General features: G+C 52.1%; 1 protein-coding gene across 3 annotated transcripts; it reads left to right on the top strand.

Moving 5' to 3' along the window:
- Positions 1-875: 875 nt before the first annotated feature.
- On the top strand, positions 876-20,133 carry SLC41A1 (solute carrier family 41 member 1). 3 transcript variants are annotated; one of them, XM_037824893.1, is made up of 11 exons: positions 876-938; positions 3,574-4,592; positions 11,017-11,124; positions 12,263-12,334; positions 12,904-13,048; positions 13,191-13,337; positions 13,953-14,100; positions 14,949-15,028; positions 15,985-16,119; positions 16,436-16,584; positions 19,534-20,131. In XM_037824893.1, the coding sequence occupies exons 2-11, from the start codon at positions 4,218-4,220 to the stop codon at positions 19,717-19,719; spliced, it is 1,545 nt and encodes a 514-aa protein (XP_037680821.1). In that variant the 5' UTR covers positions 876-938; positions 3,574-4,217; the 3' UTR covers positions 19,720-20,131. The 3 variants fall into 3 exon arrangements, with proteins under 3 accessions (XP_037680821.1, XP_037680820.1, XP_037680822.1); XM_037824892.1 differs by lacking the exon at positions 876-938 and adding an exon at positions 1,422-1,788; XM_037824894.1 differs by lacking the exons at positions 876-938; positions 15,985-16,119 and adding an exon at positions 1,422-1,788 and having other exon boundaries at positions 19,534-20,133.
- The last annotated feature ends 2,370 nt before the right edge of the window (positions 20,134-22,503 follow it).

A 22,503-nucleotide genomic window follows, 5' to 3' on the forward strand; every position in this document is an offset into this window, starting at 1 on the left:
TTCAGACTGGGTCCAATGTTTCCTGATCTAGCAGCTACTTCTTATCTCCAGGCAGAGAAACCCAGTGTTTAAGCCAAAATTGGGGTTCTGTTAAGAAACTGACATTCCCTCTACTGGGTCCTTATGATGCAAACCCTTTGATACAAACCCCTCAGCAGCTGAGCTGGAATAATCCTGGGTGGATTGGATGGGGGAGAGGGGAGGGAGCACGGTTGAGTTTATGTATTTGTCAACCTCAACCTTGTCCAAAGGTATTACCTGATTAGGTTGCTGTATGTATCCTTGAGTGTGTGTCTCTCAGCAGGAGGAAGGAGAGGTTCAAGGCCTCATAATCAGCGCTGTGCTCTCTCCCCAAGCACATCTCTGCTCCAAACTCCAACCAGGGGTCTGAAGTCAGGCTCGAATGCCCCCTGAGCCACTTCCCAAGGGGGAAAGGACAGGAAGGAACTACTAGTCACGGGTTCCACTGGCAAGAGGGAAAACCTGGGGGTGGGAGTTCCTTTATGGGGGAGGTCACACACCCTGCTCAAAAACATCCCAAAGAGAACTGGTCCTGAGTTTGCGTGGGAGAGGTGGAAATACCCCGGGGAGGAAGTGGCAAAAGGCGATTATGGGAACACCCCTCTTTGATCCCACAAGGTGCGTCAGGGAAAGTTGGATTTCATCTAGTGCGGGATCTCTCCCCAAGCTGCCATCAGGATCAGTGGGTAATAGGAAGCCAGGCTCCCCTCTGCCCCTACCTCAGGTGGTGAACGCAGGACCCCAGCCGTGAGTCCGACCTCTCTTCCCTCCCTCCCGCCAATCCCCACCCCTTTCAAGGCTGGGACTTTATTAAGGCGGGTTGCGTAGAGGCTGAGCTATTTGCTTAGAGGAACGCGAAATCTGGCGGAAACGCGGCGTGGCGGGACAACAGGAGAGAAGCTCGGTCCAAGAACAAGGTAGGGACGGTTCTCTCCGGGTACTGAGCGCTAGGAAGGAGCACGGGTAAGACTGCTTGAGGCCGCGGGGTCAGAGCTGGGTGGATGTTTCTCCGTCTTCTCGAAGGCCATTGGCGATGCAGGAGTGGACACGCACAGGCGCACAGGCTGTTAAAGGGCTCGAGAAGCTCCCAGCGCGCCGGAGCGGGCCTGGGGGAGGCGGCACTGCGCAGGGAGCGCTGGGCAGCCGGAGCCTCTGGCCTCCGCCGATGGGCGCCGGGACCCGCGAGCTGCGGGTACCGAGAGCCGGCTCCCAGTTCCCGTCACTCGCGCACTGCGTTTCCCCGGCGCCCCGCCTCTAAGACACGAAGCGAAGGAAAGAGGCAGGGCCGAGGCCGAACCCGCCCTCTCCCAAGCCTCGGATTGGCTGCTGCAGCTGTCCGTCCAGAATCTATTTTTGATGGAGGGGGGAGTTCCACCCCGTCTGCCCCAGATCACGTTTGCCACCAGCAGCCAACCAGTCAGGCCCAAGCAGCGGGGAAGAAACGCCTGGGGGCGAGTGAGCTCGGTCCCGGAGTCCCCCGTCTGGGTCGCCAGCCCCGCCCCGGGCCGGTATATCCTGCCCTCCCCGGCCACCCACCCCTCGTGGAAGCCGAGCGGCGGCCTTGCTGAAACGCGGAGGCGAAATGTAGCGAGCCGGGTGTCGCGCCTGGACGCTCGCCTTGGCTGGGGGTTTGGGGAGGGGAGGCACGCCGAGAAGGACCGCCGAGGAGGAGGAGTGATGAGAAGAGGGGGTACCCAGCACCCCCCGAGACCACGGGCCCCTGCCGCCACACGCCAGCCGCCCCCCTTCCTCCCACGCGAGGGGCAGGTCGGTCCTGTAGGGTCTTGGCGCGGGTGAACGGGGGTGGCCGTGAGCGGTGCAGGGCGGGAGTCCTGGCGCGCTGCGCATTTGCTGAGTCTGAGTCGGGGAGAGGGGGGAGGTGGGGGGAGGCCACCCAGTTAGTTCTCCCCCTTCCCTGGGTTTGGGGGTACTGAAGTGGGTCTTTTTTTGTCCCCGCCTGGGAGGAGGGGTTAGGGCGTCCTGGTTCACTTTTGCTTCTTTCATCCCAGGGCCTTAGGCCCGTCTGAAGTCTATTTATTGGGGGTAGTGGCGTGAGGGATTTACTTCCTGCGAGCCCCCTTTCAGGTTAAGGGGCATGCCAAGAAAGTGGGACGAGGGTAGGGGATGTCGGGGTATAGCGGACTCAGAAACTTTTCTGGCAGAGGACAGTGGCCTCTCTTGCTCAGCAGACTCCTGGATCTCTCATGAGACATTTGGGAAGAACGACAGTTTAATGGAACTGGAAAAGGGAGTCCTGTTAGGTGACAGAGTTGATAGAAAGAGGAGACAATTTCCATAGGCCAGTTCCTGGGGTTTGTTCCAGCCTTTCCCAAAGGAGAGTTGACTGTGTGTGTTTTGGAATACTTAAAGACTTGTTCATCCTACCTGAGAAAATTCTCTTTTTCTTTTTTACTTGTTAGAATTATGCTGTTGAAGCAGATGGGGGGGTGGGTGGGAAGGGTACCCAACCCAAGGCCTGGAGACTCCTGCAGGCAAGAAAAGTGGGACCATTCCAGCTAAAGAGATTACAAACAAGTGCATATGGGCTTAGACTGCTTTGGTTTCTTACTCGTTTTTTAAGAGTTCCACCAACTCCAGCTACAAGTAACCCTGGAGAACAGGGAGAGCCTAGGGAACCGAGAGATGTGGGTAATAATAGTTTTCCCCTCTTTTCCTTCAAACTGAAATAACTCACTTGTCCCTATCTGACAGACTCCAGGGCTAAGAACTGAGGGAGAGAAGAGGAGTCCTGGACCCAAGTCAGAGTCTGAGCTTTTTGTAACACTGTTGATTCTCAAGGGCAGGCATGGGTAGGCCTCTGGCTCTTGGCTTTTTGTCTGGCAGGCTTGCCCCACTGCCCAGAAAATCCTCTTGGAATTTTTTATCAGGGCTGGGGTGTTTTGGGGTCTGGGGGCATTTGCTCAATGATCAGATTCTCCTAGTTTATTTGCCCCATGCAGTTGTCATTCTGTCTTGGGACTGTAAACAGCCACCTTCTACAGTAGGGTGGCTGTGTAGCAGGCAGTTTGCGACTAAATTTGTCACTGACCCCACTGGGAGACCTCACTCAAAAGATCCTGGGTTCTTGTACACTTTGGATGGTTTGTATGCAGTGTGACTATATCTCAATAAAACTTAATTAAAAATAAATAAATTACCAGTTCACTGCGGAAAAAAAAAAAAAGATCCTGGATTCTTAATGGGCATTCAAGAAGGTATCTCCCTGAGGACATCCCTGCTCACCCCTGGGCACTGAGAAGTCAATGCCAAGATCTCCTGCATGTCTTCCCAATCCCAGGCTGGTCAGATCTCACTGTTGTTGACATTGGTGGTGATCCTTGTGGGGCAGCCGGTTGCTGACAGGGAGGATGGTGGGGATTGCATCTGTTCGGCCTCCAGATGTGGCAGTGAAGGATTAAGTGATTGAAGTGGACAGAGGGAGGCGAATAGCAAACGCTTTATGTCTGCCCTGGGAGAGAATTATGAGCTGTGGTTGCTGTGCTTGGATGCATCGTAACATTCTCTTTCTTTTCCTTCTCCTTCCCACATAAGCTGTTCCACACAGGTCCCCGTGACTTTAAGGACCAGGGATTAGGAGCGGTACAAGGTCTTCCCAGGAAGGGAGATTTCTGGAAGAGAAAGGAAAGACGGCAGACTCTGCCCTGGGATCAGCAGAGCCAGAAGAGCTGCGGGAAACTGAAGGACCCCAGCTGCAGGAGTGGGAGGGAGTCACAGCCCCAGGCTTAGCCTGGGTTCTGAAAGATTTCAATTCAAGCTACTTTTCCTGAAAGAGGGGCCACTTCACAGGGTATCCCAGACCTGCCTGGGATCCACTACTCTGGATGCCCTCTCTGAGACGCCTGCTGCTGAGAACCAAAGAAGATAAGAGGCCAGATAAATTTCCCCCAAGCACATTGCAGGCCGGTTGGAGTCAGGCATCTGCACCCCTGGTGGCTGGCTGCTGTGCCTGGTGAGGAGTTGCTTGTTTCCCTCCAGCTTGCAGCTTCAGTACTTGATGGGGCTGCCCGTTGGTGGATCAGTTTTTGCAGCATCTGGTGGGAGTGGAGAGCCGTGGGGAGAGGTCCTGCGGCACCCAAGCCTGGGCTCACCCCAAGACTAAGTTCTCTCCTGAGTTAGAGAGGGAGAGAGAGAGAGCGAAAAAAGAGAGTTCCCCCTTCCCCTCCTCCCTACCCGTCATGTCCTCCAAGCCGGAGTCAAAGGACGTCCACCAGCTCAACGGGACTGGCCCCACTGCCTTGCCCTGCTCTTCAGATGGCCCCGGGTGCGAGCCTTTGGCCGGGACCTCGGAGTTCCTGGGGACTGATGGGGCTGGGGTGGAGGTGGTAGTGATTGAGTCTCGGGCCAATGCCAAGGGGGTTCGGGAGGAGGACGCCCTGCTGGAGAATGGGAGCCAGAGCAATGAAAGTGACGACGTCAGCACAGACCATGGCCCCACACCACCCTCCCCACTCAAGGAGACCTCCTTTTCCATCGGGCTGCAAGTGCTGTTTCCCTTCCTCCTGGCAGGCTTTGGGACTGTGGCTGCAGGCATGGTGCTGGACATTGTGCAGGTAGGACCTGGGTAGGGCAGCTCTTGTGAGCCCAGGGCCGCCTTTTCCTACGGGGCAATGAAGACTCTTGGAGCTTTCTGTCTACCCCCAAGTCAGAAGCTGCTGGCACTTCCTAGAATACTGTTTCCCTTTGGAACATGTCCTCAGTTTCTTCTTGGTCTAGTTTCTTTCTCCAGAAACCTGGAGGAAGCCGAGTAGCCCTGGGGAGGTGGTCAGGGCAGTATTGCTTAACTAAGCAAAATTGTTTCCAGAGCCCAGGCTTGGAAGAGGAGAGAAGGAACAGGGTAATTTCTTGCCCTCCCTCCTGGGCATTCCTGCTGGGTCCAGGTCTTCACTGCATGCCTTCTTTACCCTTACTTAGGGTTTCAAGGATACCCGTAGTAAAAAGTTCAGTTTCAAGCCTTCCCTCTGTCACCCTGCTGGGCAGGAATTTGTCCAGCTGCCAAGAGGGTCTCAAATTAAGTGGGAAGGCTCTGAAAGGCATTTTGTGTTGCTTATCTGCCTGTAACCTTGGCACAGCCTCCTTGGGGGATAGAGGTGGGCACATGCTGTCTAATCTGTGATTTGGGAGTTTGCCATACAAGGCCTAAAAGTGCTGAATTATGTGGTGTAAATTGGGACAAAATGCAACCAGACCTGGGCAGAACCGTCTCCCCTCTTTGCTCATCACCTGTTTTTCATGGACCTGCCCTGAGCAAAGAGGGCTCTTTGTGAGGCTACTGGTAGAATTAAGGATGAGAATCATCAGGACCTGGAAGCTGAGAGCCAGAGGACATGCTGTGCTAGTATATGTGGGTCAGGACTTGCTCAGAACCTCCAGGTCCAAAAGATAAAGTCATGTTTCCAAGCAAAAGTTTTTGGAGTGCAGTAAAACGTGCAGAGCTTTCTGAAGGTGCTGCATTTATCTAAGTTGATTAGCAGTGTGTATCAGATTCCTGCCAAGCACCTGACTCTGTTCTGGGTACTGAGAAAATCAGAGGAAGATGGAGATCTAGCCTTTGCCGTTTGGAACCCCTCCGCCCCAGTTGGTCCCTAACTATGAAATCCCCCAGGATAGATGGAGCTCAGCATCATCTCCCCTAAGCCAAACCACAGCTACAGACAATGCATGTGGTAATGCAGTGGGTCTTGCTGGACATCTCACGCAGATGTGGGCACGGAGGGTAGCTGGTTTCAGCGGGTTCCTTCAACACGGTCCACTTGAACCACTTGAACCACTTTGACTTGGGCTTTTCAAGAGATCCCAGTACCTAGCTTTTGATTGCTAATGAAGACGGTGTTTATGACGTGCCAGTGTGCTTGGTACTGCCTCCTCTCCCCCTTTAGGAATGTTCCTGCTTGGAGGTTAGGAAGTCAGCCTGGAGCTGAAAGGATGGGCTTTAGGCTCCTCCTCCCAGTACCTGCCCCTCCTCCTGGAGCAATGAATGGGGCTAGTGGGAGGAGGAGAAATGGGACTGGGTAGCAGTTTCTCCACCTCCTCTGTCCCTTTCCTGCAGCCTTGGTTCTCATTCTTAGAGTTTTTGAGTTATGGTTGGTGCCTTCAAAGGAGTCTGTGGTGAACTAAGGAAAGTTATCTTGTTTTCTAGATGATAGTAATGGTGCTGGTTAATGTTTGTTGGGCTGTTCTGTATGCCTGTGAGGTAGGAATCTTAATTATCTCCATTGTGTACAGAGGGAACCTATGGCTTAGAGAGATTAGTGACTTCTCCCTGGCCATCTGACTCCAGAGCCTGCACTATTAACCTCTGTAGCCTTCTCCAAGGCCATGGCTCACTAGTTGGTTAAAGACTCTAGAATGAGTCTTACTTTTGTCTTCCCTACCCAAAACAGGGTGGACTGGATGCTGTAACAGTTGAAGTTATCTTCTAAAGTGAGCAGGGTCAAAAGTTCTTAAAGGCTGTGGGAAGGGATTGCCCCTCCCCCCACACACTAAGAGGATTCTAGAGCTAGAAGAAACCCTTTGACATCTTGCCCCACCCCTACCGTGTGCCCATGAGCCTGAGACTTTGAGAGGCCTAGGTAGGGAATGTTTGGGCCAGCATCTGCCCTCAGTGTGGTACTAGGCTTGCCCAGAGCTAGGGTCCAGTTGGTGTGAATGACAAGGTCTGGTTTGTCCTTGTCCCCTCCTCCTCCAGCCTGCCTGCTGCAGCTGGGCTGGAGTAGGCTCTACAGATAGCTGCAGTGACATCACAGGAGGATACCGAAGGGCCAGGATATGGGACCACAGGGGATTCTTTTTCTACATCCAGGGGAACATAAAAGGTGACTTAACAATCCTGAACTCAGGAAGACCAGAACAGTTCCTAAGGTTTCACACCTATATGCCTAATATGGCCTTCAGTGAGCCAGAGATTCTGAGGGAGCTGGAGAAACTGGGACTGTCTGGAAAAATCGGCTCTACAGTGTCCCCAGTGTGTCAGAGCAACTGAGCCGAAGTCTGTGTTGGCCCTGGTTCAGATGTGTCCTTAGTCTTACTCCCCACCCCACCCTGAGCTTTCCCCGTTATTCTAACTCTTCTTATCTACTTTCCTCTCCACTCAACGTGCACAGCCCACCACTGAGGGGAGATAATGGGCTGGTGTACTGGCCAAAAGTAGGAGAAAGATAAATGGCCTGTGATCCACTCCGACATCCCCAGCATGGCTAAACGTTCCTGTGCCCTTTGAGGGAAAACAGTATTAGAATCGGAAGGGATAGGGTTATGGGAGGTCCCATGGTGCAGATGCTTTGTGCCCTTCCCCCTGGTTTGGTCCAAAGTTGCTGCATGCCCCTTCTCTCCTTTTTCCTACCAGCCTCTGTGAGGGATGGGGGTGGCAGGAGGTGGTATCCAGACCTTCACTGGAACTCCCAGCCATGTTACGGCAGATGAGACTCCCAGGTCCTTGTTTTAACTTGCTACACACTTGCTAAGCATCCCAAGGAAAGAAGACTCCCCTCCCCAAACACATACTCCTGCTTCTCCCCTGTTGTGGGTATGGAAGAGTCCTCAAAGATGAAGGAGGGGGGGCAAGTGCGGGGCTTGGGGAAGTGGAGTGGGAAAGCAGCATTCCCCTCATGGGTGGCTTGCTCTCGGGCTGCTGGGATCCCTAGGAAAGACATTCATATGTGGTCTCACTTGGGCATCTTGTTGTCCACATGCCATGCCTCTGCCCCTGCTTGCTGTCAGGGACCTGCATGCTTTTCTCACACTTGTCCAGCCCTAGCCAGCTGGTGTTTCCCTGAGAAGAAGGGCCGTGGTGAGAAGCCTCCAACAGGTGAAGGCCGGGGTTACCTGAATTTGATCAGACTCAGTCCTCGCCCAGAAAGGTCAACCCAAGCCCAGCTTCCCAGGTTCTCCTGCAGCCTGGTGCTTAGAGTTTGTACCTGGGGATTTAAGTCTTTTTAATATCTTGATCCCATTTCTTCCTGGAGCAGAAGAAGCAGCAGGCTAGAACACTTGAGGGCAGGCAGGGTCTGTATGTGAGCTTTGGGGTGAAGGGAGCTGGCAGGAGCTGGCAACGGATTGGAAGAGGCAGGTCAGAAGAACAAGGTCCAGCAGGGCCACTGAGGTGCAAGGCTTAGGGTGGCTGCTCTGAAGCAGGATTGTTTTTGTGTAGAGGGGAGCAGTATAATCCCTCACTCCTAGACAATCAGAGACCACTGAGCCCCTCCCCAAAGACAGAGAAGGAGGGGAAGAGGAGCCATGTTTCCAAGAAGCAGTTTAAATCTGTAGCCGCCGCCACCTCCAAACTGGACAGCATTTCCTGGAACATGACCTTTTCCATCCCCAGTAGAGCAGGAAGGTGTGGGTGGCAGCCCGGCAGACAAGTTTGACTTCAGGGGCAGGCACTCCCAGCCAGGATGAGCAGGCTGGGCCTGACTAGGCCATAGGAGGAAGAAGAGGTGCTCACTGACTGTCCCTGCTGCCACTCCTCGGCTTCTGGGCCACCCTACTTTCTAGGTGGGTCCCACCTCACCTACTTCCCAGCATCTCTTCCCAGAGTCCCCAGCATGCTGCAGGGCTAAGGGGGATGGGGAGTGAGTGCACCTGTGTGCGTGTCCGAGGCTTCCATGCCTGCCCTGCATCTTGGAGAGGATTTTGTGGGTGAAGAAAATATATATGTAGGAATTGGCCACTCTGATCCGTGAGCCAATCCAGGGCTTCAGCTGGGTTGGAGGCAGTTGGTGTGAGGTTCTGAGCAGTCCTGGCAGATAGGGGCTGTTCTTGTGGCTGCTTATTGCCTGTGACTCTCTCCCTTTTGCCTGTGTGTCCCTGATCCGATCACTACTAAAACCCCACACCTTCTAAGCCCTCATGTAGCTGAAAGGAAGGGATGTGGATGTGCTAGGGGGTGAAGGGATTTGGGGCTGTTTATAGTAGCAGCCAGAGGAGCTTAGTTGAGCTTTATATATATGTTTTTTCTTAAATAGTAATAAAGACAAGGAACTTTCATTGCAAACAATTCAGAAAATATTACTTGCATGCCCTTGGGGTATTTCCTTTTGGACATTTTCCCTCTGTCAGTACATACACATTGCATGCACCTACCTGGAGAACTAAGCATTTCACTGAGCTGGCAGCTGGGAAGTTGGGGAGCAGCAGATGTTTTATGGTGGTGATGGGCCATGTGGCCCGGCTCTGAGAGCAGCTTCGAAAGTCTGCAGTCAGCCACCCTCATCAGGGGATGTGAAGGAGAGGAATTCATCCTGTCTCTGGAGCTGCTTGTCCAGTTTGGGCAAGGAAGAAGAGTGAGGCCATGACTGCAGGGAGCTGGAACCCCAGTGGCATGCACCACCTGTGTCCAAGAGATGGTTTCCTTACCCCTTGCCTCACTGGCGCTGCCTTCTCTCTGGGTGTCCTGTGGACGACAAGGGATTCACATCCCTCCAGCCTGTGGAAGGGGCTGGCTCTTCCTGTGGGTGCCGTGAAAGCTCAGCAGCTGTGGCTGAGGTGTTGTGGTTCTCCTCCCCTCCTTAGGCCTCAGGGAGGGGCTTCCTGAAGCAGAATCCTAGGCCCTGATGAAATGGGCCCTCCCCCACCCCAAAACTCTGAGAAAAAAAGAGAGGTCCTTGCCTTAGAGCTGCCACCCTCCATGTCCAGTCTCCCCTGGTTTCTAGCCCTGGCCCCAATATCCTTGCTCACATTTAACTCTAGAGTGTCAGTGCTGGAATTGCCTGTAGAGACCATCTGATCTGGCCCCTGAATGGCACATTTTACGGCAGGAAATTGAGATCATTGTAACTTGGCTAAGCTCCCCCCGCCCCTGACAAGGGTCCATGTGGGGAGGCCCCTTGAGAAGATAGCATGAGGCCCCTTCAAGTCTCAGTGCAGTGCTCCTGTTCATTCCTGCGCTTTGCCTCCCTGACCATGAAATCCTAATCAACCTGCACATATCCGCTCAGCCAACTGCCCCCTTCTCCCTCTCCAGACCTGGAGGCTTCCCATTTCTTCAGACATAGGCCAGGAGGGGGACACCATCCCAGCCTTCCTTGCAAATCCTGTTTCAATTTAAAAAATAAATAAACCCTTTCTAAATAAACCCTCCTGGATCCTACAGTTTTCCCTCTTAGCTCTCTGAACCTCAGTTTCCTCATTTATAAATTGGGGGTGAAGACTGCCCCTACCTTGTAGGGTTGTTGAGAGGATGAAATGAGAAAATACACTAAAAGCACTTAGTCTAGCACATATTTAGTATGTAGTAGATGTTAGTGAAGAAATCAGCAAGAGAGTCCTAAGTGGCTGCCTTGGGACTAGAACCCAGACTTCCTGACCCCCAGTCCAGTGCTCTTTCCGTGAGGGGTACACTAGCTTCTCCTGGCTGAGATATTGGAGAAGGTTATCTTGGCAGGGGTGCAGGGGGTGAATAAAAAGCCTTTTTCAAACCAGAATTCAGAGGTTTGGGGGCCACGGCCTTAACGCCAAGCCTGTTCGGGAGAGCTGCTGAGGCCGAGACCCAAAGCCCTTGGAGACAGAAATCAAACAAATTCTCTAATCAGCTCATCCCCAGCCCTGTGGAGTCCAGCTCTCAACAGCTGAGACAACACCACCCAAGGCTGAGGCAGCAGAGAAACTGGGCTGAAGGCAAAAGGTTTGGGGATTGTGGTCTAAGGGGGGATTGCAAAGGAATTGTGGGGTATAAGCCAGCCTGGAGAGGCTCAGCTGGACAGGTGATTCCTGGGAGGCAGGCAGAGGATGTAGAGCTGGGCTAGGGGTCTGAAAGAGCCTCTGCATCTTCTGTCTTCTGAGTGGCAGGAAGGGGGCCTGTGTTGTTTAGAGAACCGTGGAATTGGTTTGGTTCCAGGGTTCTTGGAGGAAAGGCGACTGGTGTCCTCACTCCTGCTGATTCCATTTCCTCCTCAAGCTCCTGATCTCAGACTGTCTTTTCAACCTCAGTGCCAGCCCTTGTGAGCACTGAAATTCCTGGGTTCTGTTTTCACCTTGTAGCACTGGGAAGTCTTCCAGAAGGTGACAGAGGTCTTCATCCTGGTACCTGCACTGCTGGGGCTAAAGGGGAACCTGGAAATGACCCTGGCATCGAGGCTCTCCACTGCCGTGAGTGTCCCAGTTGGGAGGAAGGGGGCACAGAGTGAACTCTGGGTGGCATGAGCCAGACTTGGAGCTGGCTTCAGGCCTTTCTCAACTGCCCAGGCCTTGAGTGTGGGGCTCAGTGGGAAGGGAAGGGCCTAGCTGGGCAGCTGTAGGGAGATCCCAGGCTGGGTGTCCTGCTCCTGGGAAGGGACTTTCTGCCCAAAGCGATTCCCAGGCTTGGTTTTTGAATATCCCAGCCATCCCTGGACTCCTGCCCCACTCCCTGCTTCTCCACCTGCCTCGTGACTGTTTGTGCAGCTTTGACAGGCAGGCATCATGCTGGTCCTTCCATCCGCACAGATGGGGGCCGCCTCTGATCTCCAGCCCCACTCTGCAGCTGGGCAGGAGCAGAGCCAGCCCTTCCCAGCCCCCCTCCAATCCCCTCCCTCTCCCCCATGGCAGCTTGCTTTTCCATAGGGGAAGAGACAGACAAAGGGCCAGGGGTGCTCATCACTCCCACCTGTCCGTGTAGGTCAGCCATGAGGCTTCATGCACAGAACCAGATACAGGTCCATGAGGTGGGAGGCAGGAAACAATAAAACTCAGGAGGCTAAGGGAATCAGATGGCAGGGGTATCCCTGCATGACCAACAGTCGGGAGAAGGTTGTGGAGAGAAGTGGCCACCAGGCTAGCCCACCCCCAACTTGCCACTACTCCTTTCCTGTGCCACTTCATTCCTCCCCAAACATTCCTGCAGCTTCAGTCTGGCACCAGTGGCTGACCTTTCCTTCCCCAAGATAGTGAGCTGGCTTCAGAGCCAGAGTTTGGGTCATTCTGACCCATGTGGAATGAGCTTCGTAGACCAGTGGGGCAGAGGGAGGAATCTGCCTCTGCTCAGCAGGTGTCCTGAGAAGAGGAGAGAACAGGAAGCTGCCTTGGGATCTCCCTTCCCACTCCCAGATGCAGGAGCTCAAGGCTTCTGCACTCCTTTCCTTTCACCTCAGGACCCCTAGTCCTGCTTCCCTTTCCCTGGAGGTCAGTGTCCCTAGTCCCCGAGTCCCGTGCCACATGCACTGCCTCCTGATCCAGGCAGGGGCCTAATGGATGGAGTGTAAAGGTCTTTTCCAGCCTGGACTCCAGCCCCCTGCCGTCCTTCTTCCAGGCCAACATCGGGCACATGGACACACCCAAGGAGCTCTGGCGGATGATCACCGGGAACATGGCCCTCATCCAGGTAAGAGAACAGGGGCCAGAGAAAGGGGGCTAAGTTTCCCCCTTTGTTGGAATCTCCAAAAAGTTTAGGTCAGCCCCAGCTGGCTGTAAAGGAAGCTTCAGCACCCTGCCGAACTGTCTTCTCTCAGAGTAGCTCTAGGAGGCAACCAAGTTACCCAGGAAAACAGCCAAGGCGGGAGGGGCTCCTGGGAGCCCAGCATCTCCCATGCCAGTCTTCTGCTCCAGGCAGTGTAGGGGGCTTTGATCCCGGCTGTAGGAGCAGGTCCTGGCAATAGGACTTCCCTCTGGACTGAAGTCTCCAGCTCAGTTGAACTCCAGCGCAATCCCCAGAACACTCATTTTGCCAGTAACATGTACCAGACTCCTGCAGTGTGCACTGCCCAGTACTAGTGTCTGGTGTGAAACTAAATAAATAAAGACATCATCCAGCCTGCAAGGACTGGACGGTCCAGCCCACAGCCTGCCTCCTGGGGCTGCTGAGGGCCAGAAGAGGTCTAGCTCAGAGCTCGGTGACCTTAGCTAAGAAACTCCTTGCTCCCAGAGCCCTCTGAGTGCCAGTCCTCTCCCCAGGTGCAGGCCACAGTGGTGGGTTTCCTGGCATCCATTGCAGCCGTCGTCTTCGGCTGGATCCCTGATGGCCACTTCAGCATCCCGCACGCCTTCCTGCTCTGTGCCAGCAGCGTGGCTACTGCCTTCATTGCCTCCCTGGTACTGGGTAAGGAGGGGAAGAGTGGGGCCTGGGAGTAAGAGGCACAGCTACCCCGGAGGTCTCAACTGGTGCCTCCCCCCCTCTCTCTTTTTGTTTGTTGATTCCCCTCTATCTCTTCTCACCTTGGCCCCCTCCCCTTCCTCACCAGGTATGATCATGATTGGGGTCATCATTGGCTCTCGCAAGATTGGGATCAACCCAGACAATGTGGCCACGCCCATTGCCGCCAGCCTGGGCGACCTCATCACCTTGGCCTTGCTCTCAGGCATCAGCTGGGGACTCTACCTGGAGCGGGGTGAGGCTGAGGCCACCGAGGGTGTGGCCAGGGTGGACTCCTGGTGGGCCTGGGAGAGATGGTAGTGGTTTTGCAAATGTGCAAGGATTTCTTCTAGGTTCTTAAGCATTTGAGTTTGAATTTGGCTTGAATGTAGTTTGTAATAGCTCCTGATTTTAAAGAGGGGAAGCTCAGTACCACTCTCAAATTCATGCAGATGGTAGGGGCAGGAATGGGGGAAAGTGTCTGAGGAACATTGTCCCACCTGGTCTTGCGAATTTGTGCTGCCTTTGGAAGGGTGGGTGGAAAGAATCAGGGGAAGGAACTGAAGACTAGACTCTGCTTGCAAAATGAAGAAGGGCCATGGGTGATAATGAATTCTGGGATCAAAATCAAGCAATCTAGATTCTGGTCTCTGTCCTAATTAGTTCAGTGCCTGGGCAGCTGGCTGCCTTGGTTTCCTCATCTATAAAATGGAAAGACTGGCCCTGTGTACCTCCTGGACTGACAGTGTGGCTCAAATGAGGTGATATATTTCCGGGCATTTCATGTGGCATTGCTGTTGATCTGTGGGCTGAGCAGGCCATGGGGTGCTGGGACCAGCGCTCACCTCCCTCTGGTCTCTCCCTCTCTCAGATGGCTGGCACTACATCTACCCCCTGGTGTGTGCCTTCTTCGTGGCCCTGCTGCCTGTCTGGGTGATGCTGGCCCGACGGAGCCCAGCCACCAGGGAGGTGTTGTACTCAGGCTGGGAGCCTGTCGTCATTGCCATGGCCATCAGCAGGTAGGCTCAGGCCTGGGTGCACACCCCCGCCCTGCCACAGGCATCCTTTTAAGCCATGGGGAGAGGGGTTGGGCATAGACCCTGGAAATGCCCTCAAGCGTGTCAGTCATGTGTCCTGTTGCAAGTGACAGAAAGAAACCACCTGAAATGGGTTGAATTTAAAAAACAGAATGTATTGGCTTATGCAACTAAAACAGCACAACTGGATTCATGGGCTCAAATAACCTCACCTGGGCCCCCGCATGCTCCATGTCTTGGCTCTGCTTTTCTCTGTGGTGGCCTGCACACAGTTCCCAGTTTATACTTTTTTTGCTCCCACTAGTCCCAGTGGAAAGATTCTTTCCCCCACCAGCTCCACAGACTCCCAGAATCATTTCACTGGCTCTGTTAAGATATCACGTGGTTGTCCCTGAACCCCCCCATCGCCATGGCCTTGGGGATGTGATGCTGTGCCATGTGGGCCTGGGACCTGGCTGTCATTGGGCAATGTTACCTGAACCACAGTGCCTGAGTTTGAGAAAGGTGGATCCCAAAGGCAGAGCCCAGTGCTGCTGCCAGAAGGAGAAATAAATGCTGAGCAGGCAGAACAACAGGGGCCCTCATGGGCAGGTAGCCCTGCAGGCGGCTCCTCTAGACAACGTGGGGGTGGGTACAGGAGCGGGACTGTGCTGAGGGGACTGTGCCGAGTGAGACTGTTAGGAGGTGGAGACTGGAAGATGAGAGGCCCTTGGGAGCCACTGTTACCCCTCTCCCTCCCTAAGGCCTGGGGGGCCTGTGCCTCTCATCCAGAGGCTGGAGCCGAATCGTTTCGTTGGTCTCTGTGTCATTTTGTCTTTGTGTCTATGTAGTGTGGGAGGCCTTATCTTGGACAAGACTGTCTCAGACCCCAACTTTGCAGGGATGGCTGTCTTCACTCCTGTGATAAATGGTGAGTCTTGTCAGCTGCTGAGGGGAAAAGAGAGGGGCAGGGAAAGCGATTATAAGGGGTGGGTTTCTCTATTGGTGAGGGTTCCAGCAGGATCAAGAGAATCCAGCTCAGAGTTCGAGACTTTAATGAAGGGACTGTGCACAGAGCAAGGTTTAAGGACCAGAAGGACATCGAGGCACCTGGAGATTCACCACAATGGGAAGCCTCCAGACTTGAAGGGTCATGGGGAGGCTGTGGTGTTAGAGGAGCCCAGGAATAGCCCCTCCCCTGCCCTCCACAGGAATAAGGCACCTCCAAAAAGCAGGGAGGGATCGGGAAAGAAATACCTGACCTGTCTCCTGCCGCCGTCTGGTCTCCTGCTGGTGCCTCCCCTTGAACAAACCCAATTGGATGCAGGGCAGAGGAGTCAATCTGCAGCCTGTCCATCTGTAGAAGTCAGCCTCCCAGGGCCCAGAGCAGTGCTGAGAAGAGCAGGGAATAGGTTGGGGGTGGGAGGGGAAACAGTAACATTTCCAGGGAGAGGCACCAAATTCCAGAGTTCAAACCTGAACTTGAAAGTGGTGACAGGGTCTGCTCAGAGCACTGATGGAGTGGGGAGGGAAGGGAGCACCTTCTTCCCTTGGCTGTGGCTAAAAGCAGACGCACACACAGTGCACTAGTGGAGAATTCGGGTTGTTTGAGTCTATAGATCTTCCTGTGCCCGTCCCTGCACTCTCACAGCCACGGCAGGGGCACAGGGGATGGCCACATCTCCATGGAGGGAGGCTGGGAGGAGCCTGGAAGGGGAGGTGTCTTTGTCTTCCTTCTTAGTGGCTCACTTTTCATGTGGGGACTGGTGGGTGGGTGATGCCCACATAGACCCAAATGAAGACAGAGGTCGATGCCTCTGCTGATAAAAGACAAAGAACAAAAGGATAATCCCCTTACCTTGTCTAAGCCCGCATGTGTCTCTGCAGGAGTTGGGGGCAATCTGGTGGCAGTCCAGGCCAGCCGCATTTCCACCTTCCTACACATGAATGGGATGCCGGGGGAGAACTCTGAGCAAGCTCCTCGCCGCTGCCCCAGTCCTTGTACCACCTTCTTCAGCCGTGGTAATGGCAGATTCTCAGACTCCCGGGTCCATTCAAGCCCTGGTGGGAAGGGGCCTCACCTAAGAAAGCTGTGGGCCAGATACATAGTTCTCCTATTGCTCGGCTGTGCCAGCTGTTCTAGAAGGCAGAGCACATACAGGCAGGGCTCCCTTTCGTGGGATGCCCTAAGAGGCTGGGAACTCTGGGATGGAGATGTAGAGACAATTGGCCTTCACAGCCCTGGAGTGTGGTGCAGTCCTTCCTGACTTAGAAAGGCCTTCTGTGGCCATGGCCCCTCCTTCCCATCCTCTTCACGCCCTTTCTCCCTTGGCCCCAGATGTGAATTCTCGCTCGGCCCGGGTCCTCTTCCTTCTTGTGGTTCCGGGACACCTAGTGTTTCTCTACACCATCAGCTGTATGCAGGGCGGGCACACCACCCTCACACTCATCTTCATCATCTTCTACATGACAGCTGCACTGCTCCAGGTACGGACCAGCAGGGGCACGGGAGGGGCCAGGGCTGCCCTGCAGTGATGGGAGAGGAGGCCCAGCCTCAGCCCGTCAGACATCCTGCCACCTCTTTCTCTGTGTCTGGGCTGCCCATAAACACCAAACAGGCTCAGGAGATAGGGCTGTAGTTCCAGCAGAGTCACTAACATGCTGTGTGACTTGGGCCCAGTTGCTTCACCTCTCTGAGCCTCAGTGACACATTTGTAAATCAAGAGTCACAAACCGAAAGTGATGGTTTTTAGGCAGTGCCCTGATGTTATGGGGTGCTAAGAAGGTGAGCTCTGGGTGCCACCTCCACCTGGCCTGACCACAGAGCACCATTTGGCTCCAATTTGCATGTTGAGCTTTTTCGGGAGATTTAATTTGAATAAAGTATTCCCCAGCTTGAAAAAGTGTCTAAACCACTGCACTAGATCATCTGTAAGATCCTGTCCAGCTTGCCATTCTGTAATTCTCTGATGCTTTCTCCCTTGTTGTAGTATTACATTTTTAAAGCTTTTTCTTTTGAAATAATTATAGATTCACAGGAAGGTGCAAAAAAAATGTACAGGGAGGTCCCATATACTGTTCTCCTAGTTTCATCCAATGGTAACATCTGGCATAAATATAGTACAATATCAAAAGCAGGATATTTGCATTAGGACAATCTACTGAGCTTTCACCAGTTTTACGGACACTCATTTGTGTGTGGGTGTAATTCAATGCAATTTTATCACCTGTGTCAATTCCTGTACCCACTACCACAGTCAAGATCCAGAGTTGTTCCATCACCACCAGCCTCCCTCCTGCTGGCCCTTTGTAGCCACCCCTGCCCTTGCTATTCCATTTTAAATTTTTGTATATTTGTTTTTTGAATAGATAATAACAGTCATGTGGTTCCACATTTCTAAAGATTAATAGTGAATACAATGAAAAGTCTTCCTTTCTGCCCTCTCCCCTGCCATCCAGTTCTCTTCCTCATGGGCCATTAGTGTTAGCAATTTCTTGTGTAGCCTTCAGCTCATGCTATACTTTTACAAGCACACATATCTATTTTTCTTACTTTCCCCCTTTTCTTACACAAATGTAGCATGGTATACACACTGCTCTGCACGTAACAATTTATCTTAAAGATCCTTCCTTATCAATACATAAATAGAAGAGCACCCTCATTTTTTGTGACTGTATTATCTTTTATATAGATATGTCAATATTTTATTCAACCTATCACCAATTGATAAGCATTTGCCCTCCCACCCCCCTATCAACCTAATGCTGTTACCCTGCAGCAATTTCTCAAGTCATCCAAGTTCCCTTGCAAGTGGGGTAAAATGTTCAGCATCTGGTGGGAGAAGGGAGAGAGAACGGGGTATGGCGAGGGTCTGTGGTTGAAGGTTTTCAGCTTACCCCCTTAGCCTAGGTTGGGAAGAATAAGCATTGGCTCTGTAACCCGTTAATAACACCCTGGGGGAGATGCTGACCTCCTCCCTCTTCTCCAGGCCGTGAAGAGCCAGAGTATGGCACTTGATCCCCTGTAAAGGTTCTCCCTGATCCCTTTGCAGTCTCCCAGCCACGTGTCCTGGGGCCTGCTAGGGAGGCTGGAATGTGAGAACAGCTGCAGTCCATTCCCTTCCGGGGACACGTCCTGAAGGCCTCCTGGCCACACTCTTTATTTGGGACTTCTCTGCAGCTGCTAGAAAGGGTGTGAAGTTATGGGAGGCTGGCCCTCACCCAGGACCAGGGCCACGGGCATACAAGACAGCTTTGTGCAGGGCAAGGGGGAATGTGAAAGGGTGCTGGGACTGACACCTCTGGCTTCCTTGGAAAGAGGACAGAAAAGCAACCAAGTTTGCCTGAAAATAGTATCACTTCTGGCTTCTGGATCCTACCAGGGGCTCTGGTTCCTGCATCTAAGGCCTTACAAAAGAATTCTCATACCACAGTATTTGCAAAATGCAGTCAAGAGTAAAACCTCCCAAATGACTGTGTTAGGAGCTTAACCGTTAGAAACCGTTTCTTTCTTACATAAATACAGTTGTTCAGGGAGTACAGAGTATGTAGAAGATGCAGCATGCCCCACCTCAGTATTCTAGATCAAGTGCATCTCCAACAAAAAGTACAGATGAATCTTGTGAAAATGCAGATTCTGATTCAGTCAATCGATAGTGGAGCCTCAGATTCTGCATTTCCAACAATCTCCCAGCTATTGTTGATCTTGGACCTCTAGCAAGGTTCAAATCTAAATCATTCTTAATTACCTGTCCTAATGAAAAGAAGGCAAGGGCACAGACAATCCAAATTATATTTGGAACTGGTTGGCATTGTCTGCTTTATATTTAGCTAACTAGTGTTAAATGTTAAACATGCTTTCTTTGAGCCCACAACAGCAGAGTGGAAGGGGTCAGCAGGAAGCCAGCTTGGAATAATCAGCTGTTACTCAGACAACTGTGCAGGCAGCAGCCTCAAACACTGTCCTTGTTACACTCTGCTCACAGAAGAAATCCCTGTACGGAAAGCTAACTCCAACCCCCAGCCCCTGCCAGGCTCCTGGAGAGGCCAACAGGGCAGGGATTGGAGTCACCCAAGAATGGAGTGACCCAGAATTACAGGCAAGAGGGCTGTGTTCCTGCAACAAAGTAGGATTTAAGTTGCAAAGTCCCTTGTTTGGTGAATTTGGAGCAGAATGTAATGCTGATGTGGGTGACCCAGGTGGTAGCAGTCTTTTCCTTTCCAAAGAGCTCCTATTATGCCTGTTATCTGCTCAAGTTGGTAATTGTGCGGTGGAGGGACATAGACACAGTTTGCAGGGCTGGAATGATGAGCTCTCCTTGGCTAAAGATTGTGGATGGCTGAGCCTTCTGATGAAGTGAGTGGGTCTGATCGTGTGGCCTCTGGCTCCCCCTGGAGAGAGGGATGGCTACAGGCTGAGCCTTTCTGTCTCTTCAGGTGCTGATTCTCCTGTACATCGCAGACTGGATGGTACACTGGATGTGGGGTCGGGGCCTGGACCCAGACAACTTCTCCATCCCATATTTGACAGCTCTGGGGGATCTGCTTGGCACTGGGCTCCTAGCACTCAGCTTCCATGTCCTTTGGCTCATTGGGGACCGAGACACAGATGTCGGGGACTAGTCTGGTCACTCAACCCCACCCCTCTGCACTTTCTATTTGAATTTTTTCTTTTGTTCCCCTCCCTTTTACCCAACCCCATACTCCCATCTCTTTCTATGACTTCCCTTTGATACTGAATTCTCATTATTTTCAATGGGAATTTTTATACATTGAGCCAAGTTTGTATAGCAAGAATTCAGGAAGGACAGATGGACTGAGACAAGCAGTGCAAGTAGATTTTTGAGATAATCACCAAGTGCAATTTCATGGTGGGTGCCTCCAAGTAGCCTGGAGTGGGGAGTGTCTGTCTGGGATCTGGGGACACTTTGTTTAGCAACCACAGTCTTGGACCCAGTGAGAAACCCTTTGTGAGTAGGCTCTGTCATTTTTGTTTGTTTGTTTTGTGTTTGTGTTCTGTTTTATTTTCTTTCTTTTTTTTTTTCGTTTGAACAGAGGGATAAATATCATTTCACCCCCACCCCCCCACCCCACATCTCATCCTTTTCTAGCAGTGGACCAAGCTCACAGCACTGTGAAACAGCTGCTTCTGGCCCCTGTACCCCTAGCCCTGTGCCCTGAACCTAGGCCTCCTCCTCTCAGAAACAGCGAGTGAAGTAGACGTCTATTCATATTGCAGACGTGCCTCTTACCCAATTGCCTGATAAATAGCACCAGCCCCTTCCTCTGATTTTTTCCCAAGAGATTGTTGCATCCAGGAGGAAATGAGCACTGACCTGGTCTCCCCTGTTGACTCATGTCCACCCCATAGGTTTGCCAAGATCCACATCCTCCCTGGGCCTAGAGGAGTGATTGTCTCTGTTCAACCTTCATACTGAGTCTCTAAGCATCCTTTCCCCAGAGCTTGCCAGTTTGGATTCCAAGATTAGGGACTAAGTGTGGGCATGTGGAGTTACAATTGGGAGGTTGAGGGCAACCAAGGGTGATTTTTTCTGCTGTTTCTCCTGAGGACATAATCTCGTGTGGTCCCCTTGGACTCAGTCACTTCCTAAAATCACTCATTCTGTCATGCCATGGAGGTGAGCTTTTCTCTCTCTTGGCTTCTGCCCACAAACAGTCATCCTTTATTCACTCATTCAGCAAATATGCAGCCTCCCCACGAGGAGCTCATCTGAAGACACGGTCTGAAACATTCAATCAGCAGTATTGAGTGCCTACTACACGTTAGGTACTGTGCCAGGCACTGACTAGGCAGTGGTAAGGGAAACACAGCACTAACCTTGCCTGCTTCCCCAGGTTACAAAGGTACTATTCCCCTCTCAGTCTGGCAGAGAAGGTTTCCTGTTTGTAAGTATTTAAGTCTACTTCACCAAGCCAGGTTCTGTGTCTTTCTCCCTCCTAGATCCCATCTCTGCAATGCTGACCACAGCTAGAGTCCCTAGCTCCACTGCCCTCCACTGCCCGACCAGTGTTCATTTCCCTAAACTACTCTACCTTCCCTTCCCCCAGCCTCTCTTCATCAGGCACCCAAAAGAGGATTCAGAACCAGTAGGCTGGACATCGACCAGCAGCTTCTACTTTTCTCTGCCTGGCACAAGATTGAGAAAAAAAACTAGAACCTCTGCATCTTCCCCACACATTGCTCTGAACATACTAGCAATCTGCCCACACCCACACTTGTACAGATCTGGACATTTGGATGCAGGTTTTTTCTAGCCTCTCCTTAGAAGTCTCCCCAGATACCCACCCCTCTGTAGCCTAAAGTTCCCGCCTCCAAGGGAAGGTCTAGGTGACAACCTTGCCTCTTACCAGCACCAGATCTTGTCCTAGGAACAGGCCCTCTACCTCCAAAGACTGTCTCTTCTCTCCCTCCTTTTCTACCCAGGCCACCTTCTGGAATCATAAAACCTTAAAGTTGGAAAGATCTTAGAGGTATTCCAGTTGGAGTTGTTCATTAGCACCAGCTGGGCTTGTTTCTGCTCTTTCATCTTTTCCTCAACCTCAAAACACTTGCACACAAGTTTTCTTGTATAGGCACCAAAACCAACTCCTTTTCTGCCAAGGCTGTGCCGTGTGATCTCCAGTCACCCCTGCCCCATCACACACCCCTTCTTTATCACTGGAGTTCATCCAGGCTGTCCTGGAAGACTCCAGAGCACCCTCCTTTGCCTGAAAAAACAGAAAGGTAGGCATGCCCCACACCCTGAGTATGTGAGCAGAAGGGGGGCGGTGGGGGTGAGAGGGAAAGAAAATGAAGTTGACGTCCATGGAAGATTAATTTCTTTTCCCCTGATTACACAAACTGCATGTACTTTTGGCCTGGCTGCAAGGAACGATATTGGCTTCCTCTTGTCATCCTTAAAAAGTTACAAAACTGTGTCTTAAGAGAATTATTTATAGTTACTATAACTGAATTGACAAATGTCGACTTAACTGATAAATTATATTTGGTAAAATAAAGAGGTCGTTTATTTAGGTGCTTGGTGGTTCCTGTGTGTCTCATCAAAACGCGCTTTAGCTTTTGTTTTGGGTGCCATCTGCAGTACCATCCCATCCTTATTCCAAGGTGGAAAGGGGACAAGAAATGAAACATCTCTTAAATACGGCGATTGTATGATAGAAAACACACATCAGTGATTTACTGCGAAGCAGTAATGGTACTCTGGAACCAACAAAGAATCCAACTGCAGGTTCCTTGCTCTCAAACAGGTTACATTCAGCCTTGATGGGGCATTGGACCAGGGTTGCGAGCATCTATGAGTCATGATTCCTTCTGTCCAGGGGCTTACAATCTGATTGAGTCAAATTAATAGTAATAAAATAATAACTATTATTTGTTGAGTACTT

This window comes from Choloepus didactylus, chromosome 2, assembly GCF_015220235.1.
Source record: "Choloepus didactylus isolate mChoDid1 chromosome 2, mChoDid1.pri, whole genome shotgun sequence".
Lineage (NCBI taxonomy): Eukaryota > Metazoa > Chordata > Mammalia > Pilosa > Megalonychidae > Choloepus > Choloepus didactylus.

Bases quoted from the DNA above. Each gene is read 5' to 3' on its own strand.
- SLC41A1 (XM_037824893.1), top strand. From the start codon at position 4,218: ATGTCCTCCAAGCCGGAGTCAAAGGACGTCCACCAGCTCAACGGGACT. The intron at 12,335-12,903 runs GTAAGAGAACAG...TCCTCTCCCCAG, and splicing joins GGAACATGGCCCTCATCCAG to GTGCAGGCCACAGTGGTGGG. The intron at 16,585-19,533 runs GTACGGACCAGC...CTGTCTCTTCAG, and splicing joins TGACAGCTGCACTGCTCCAG to GTGCTGATTCTCCTGTACAT.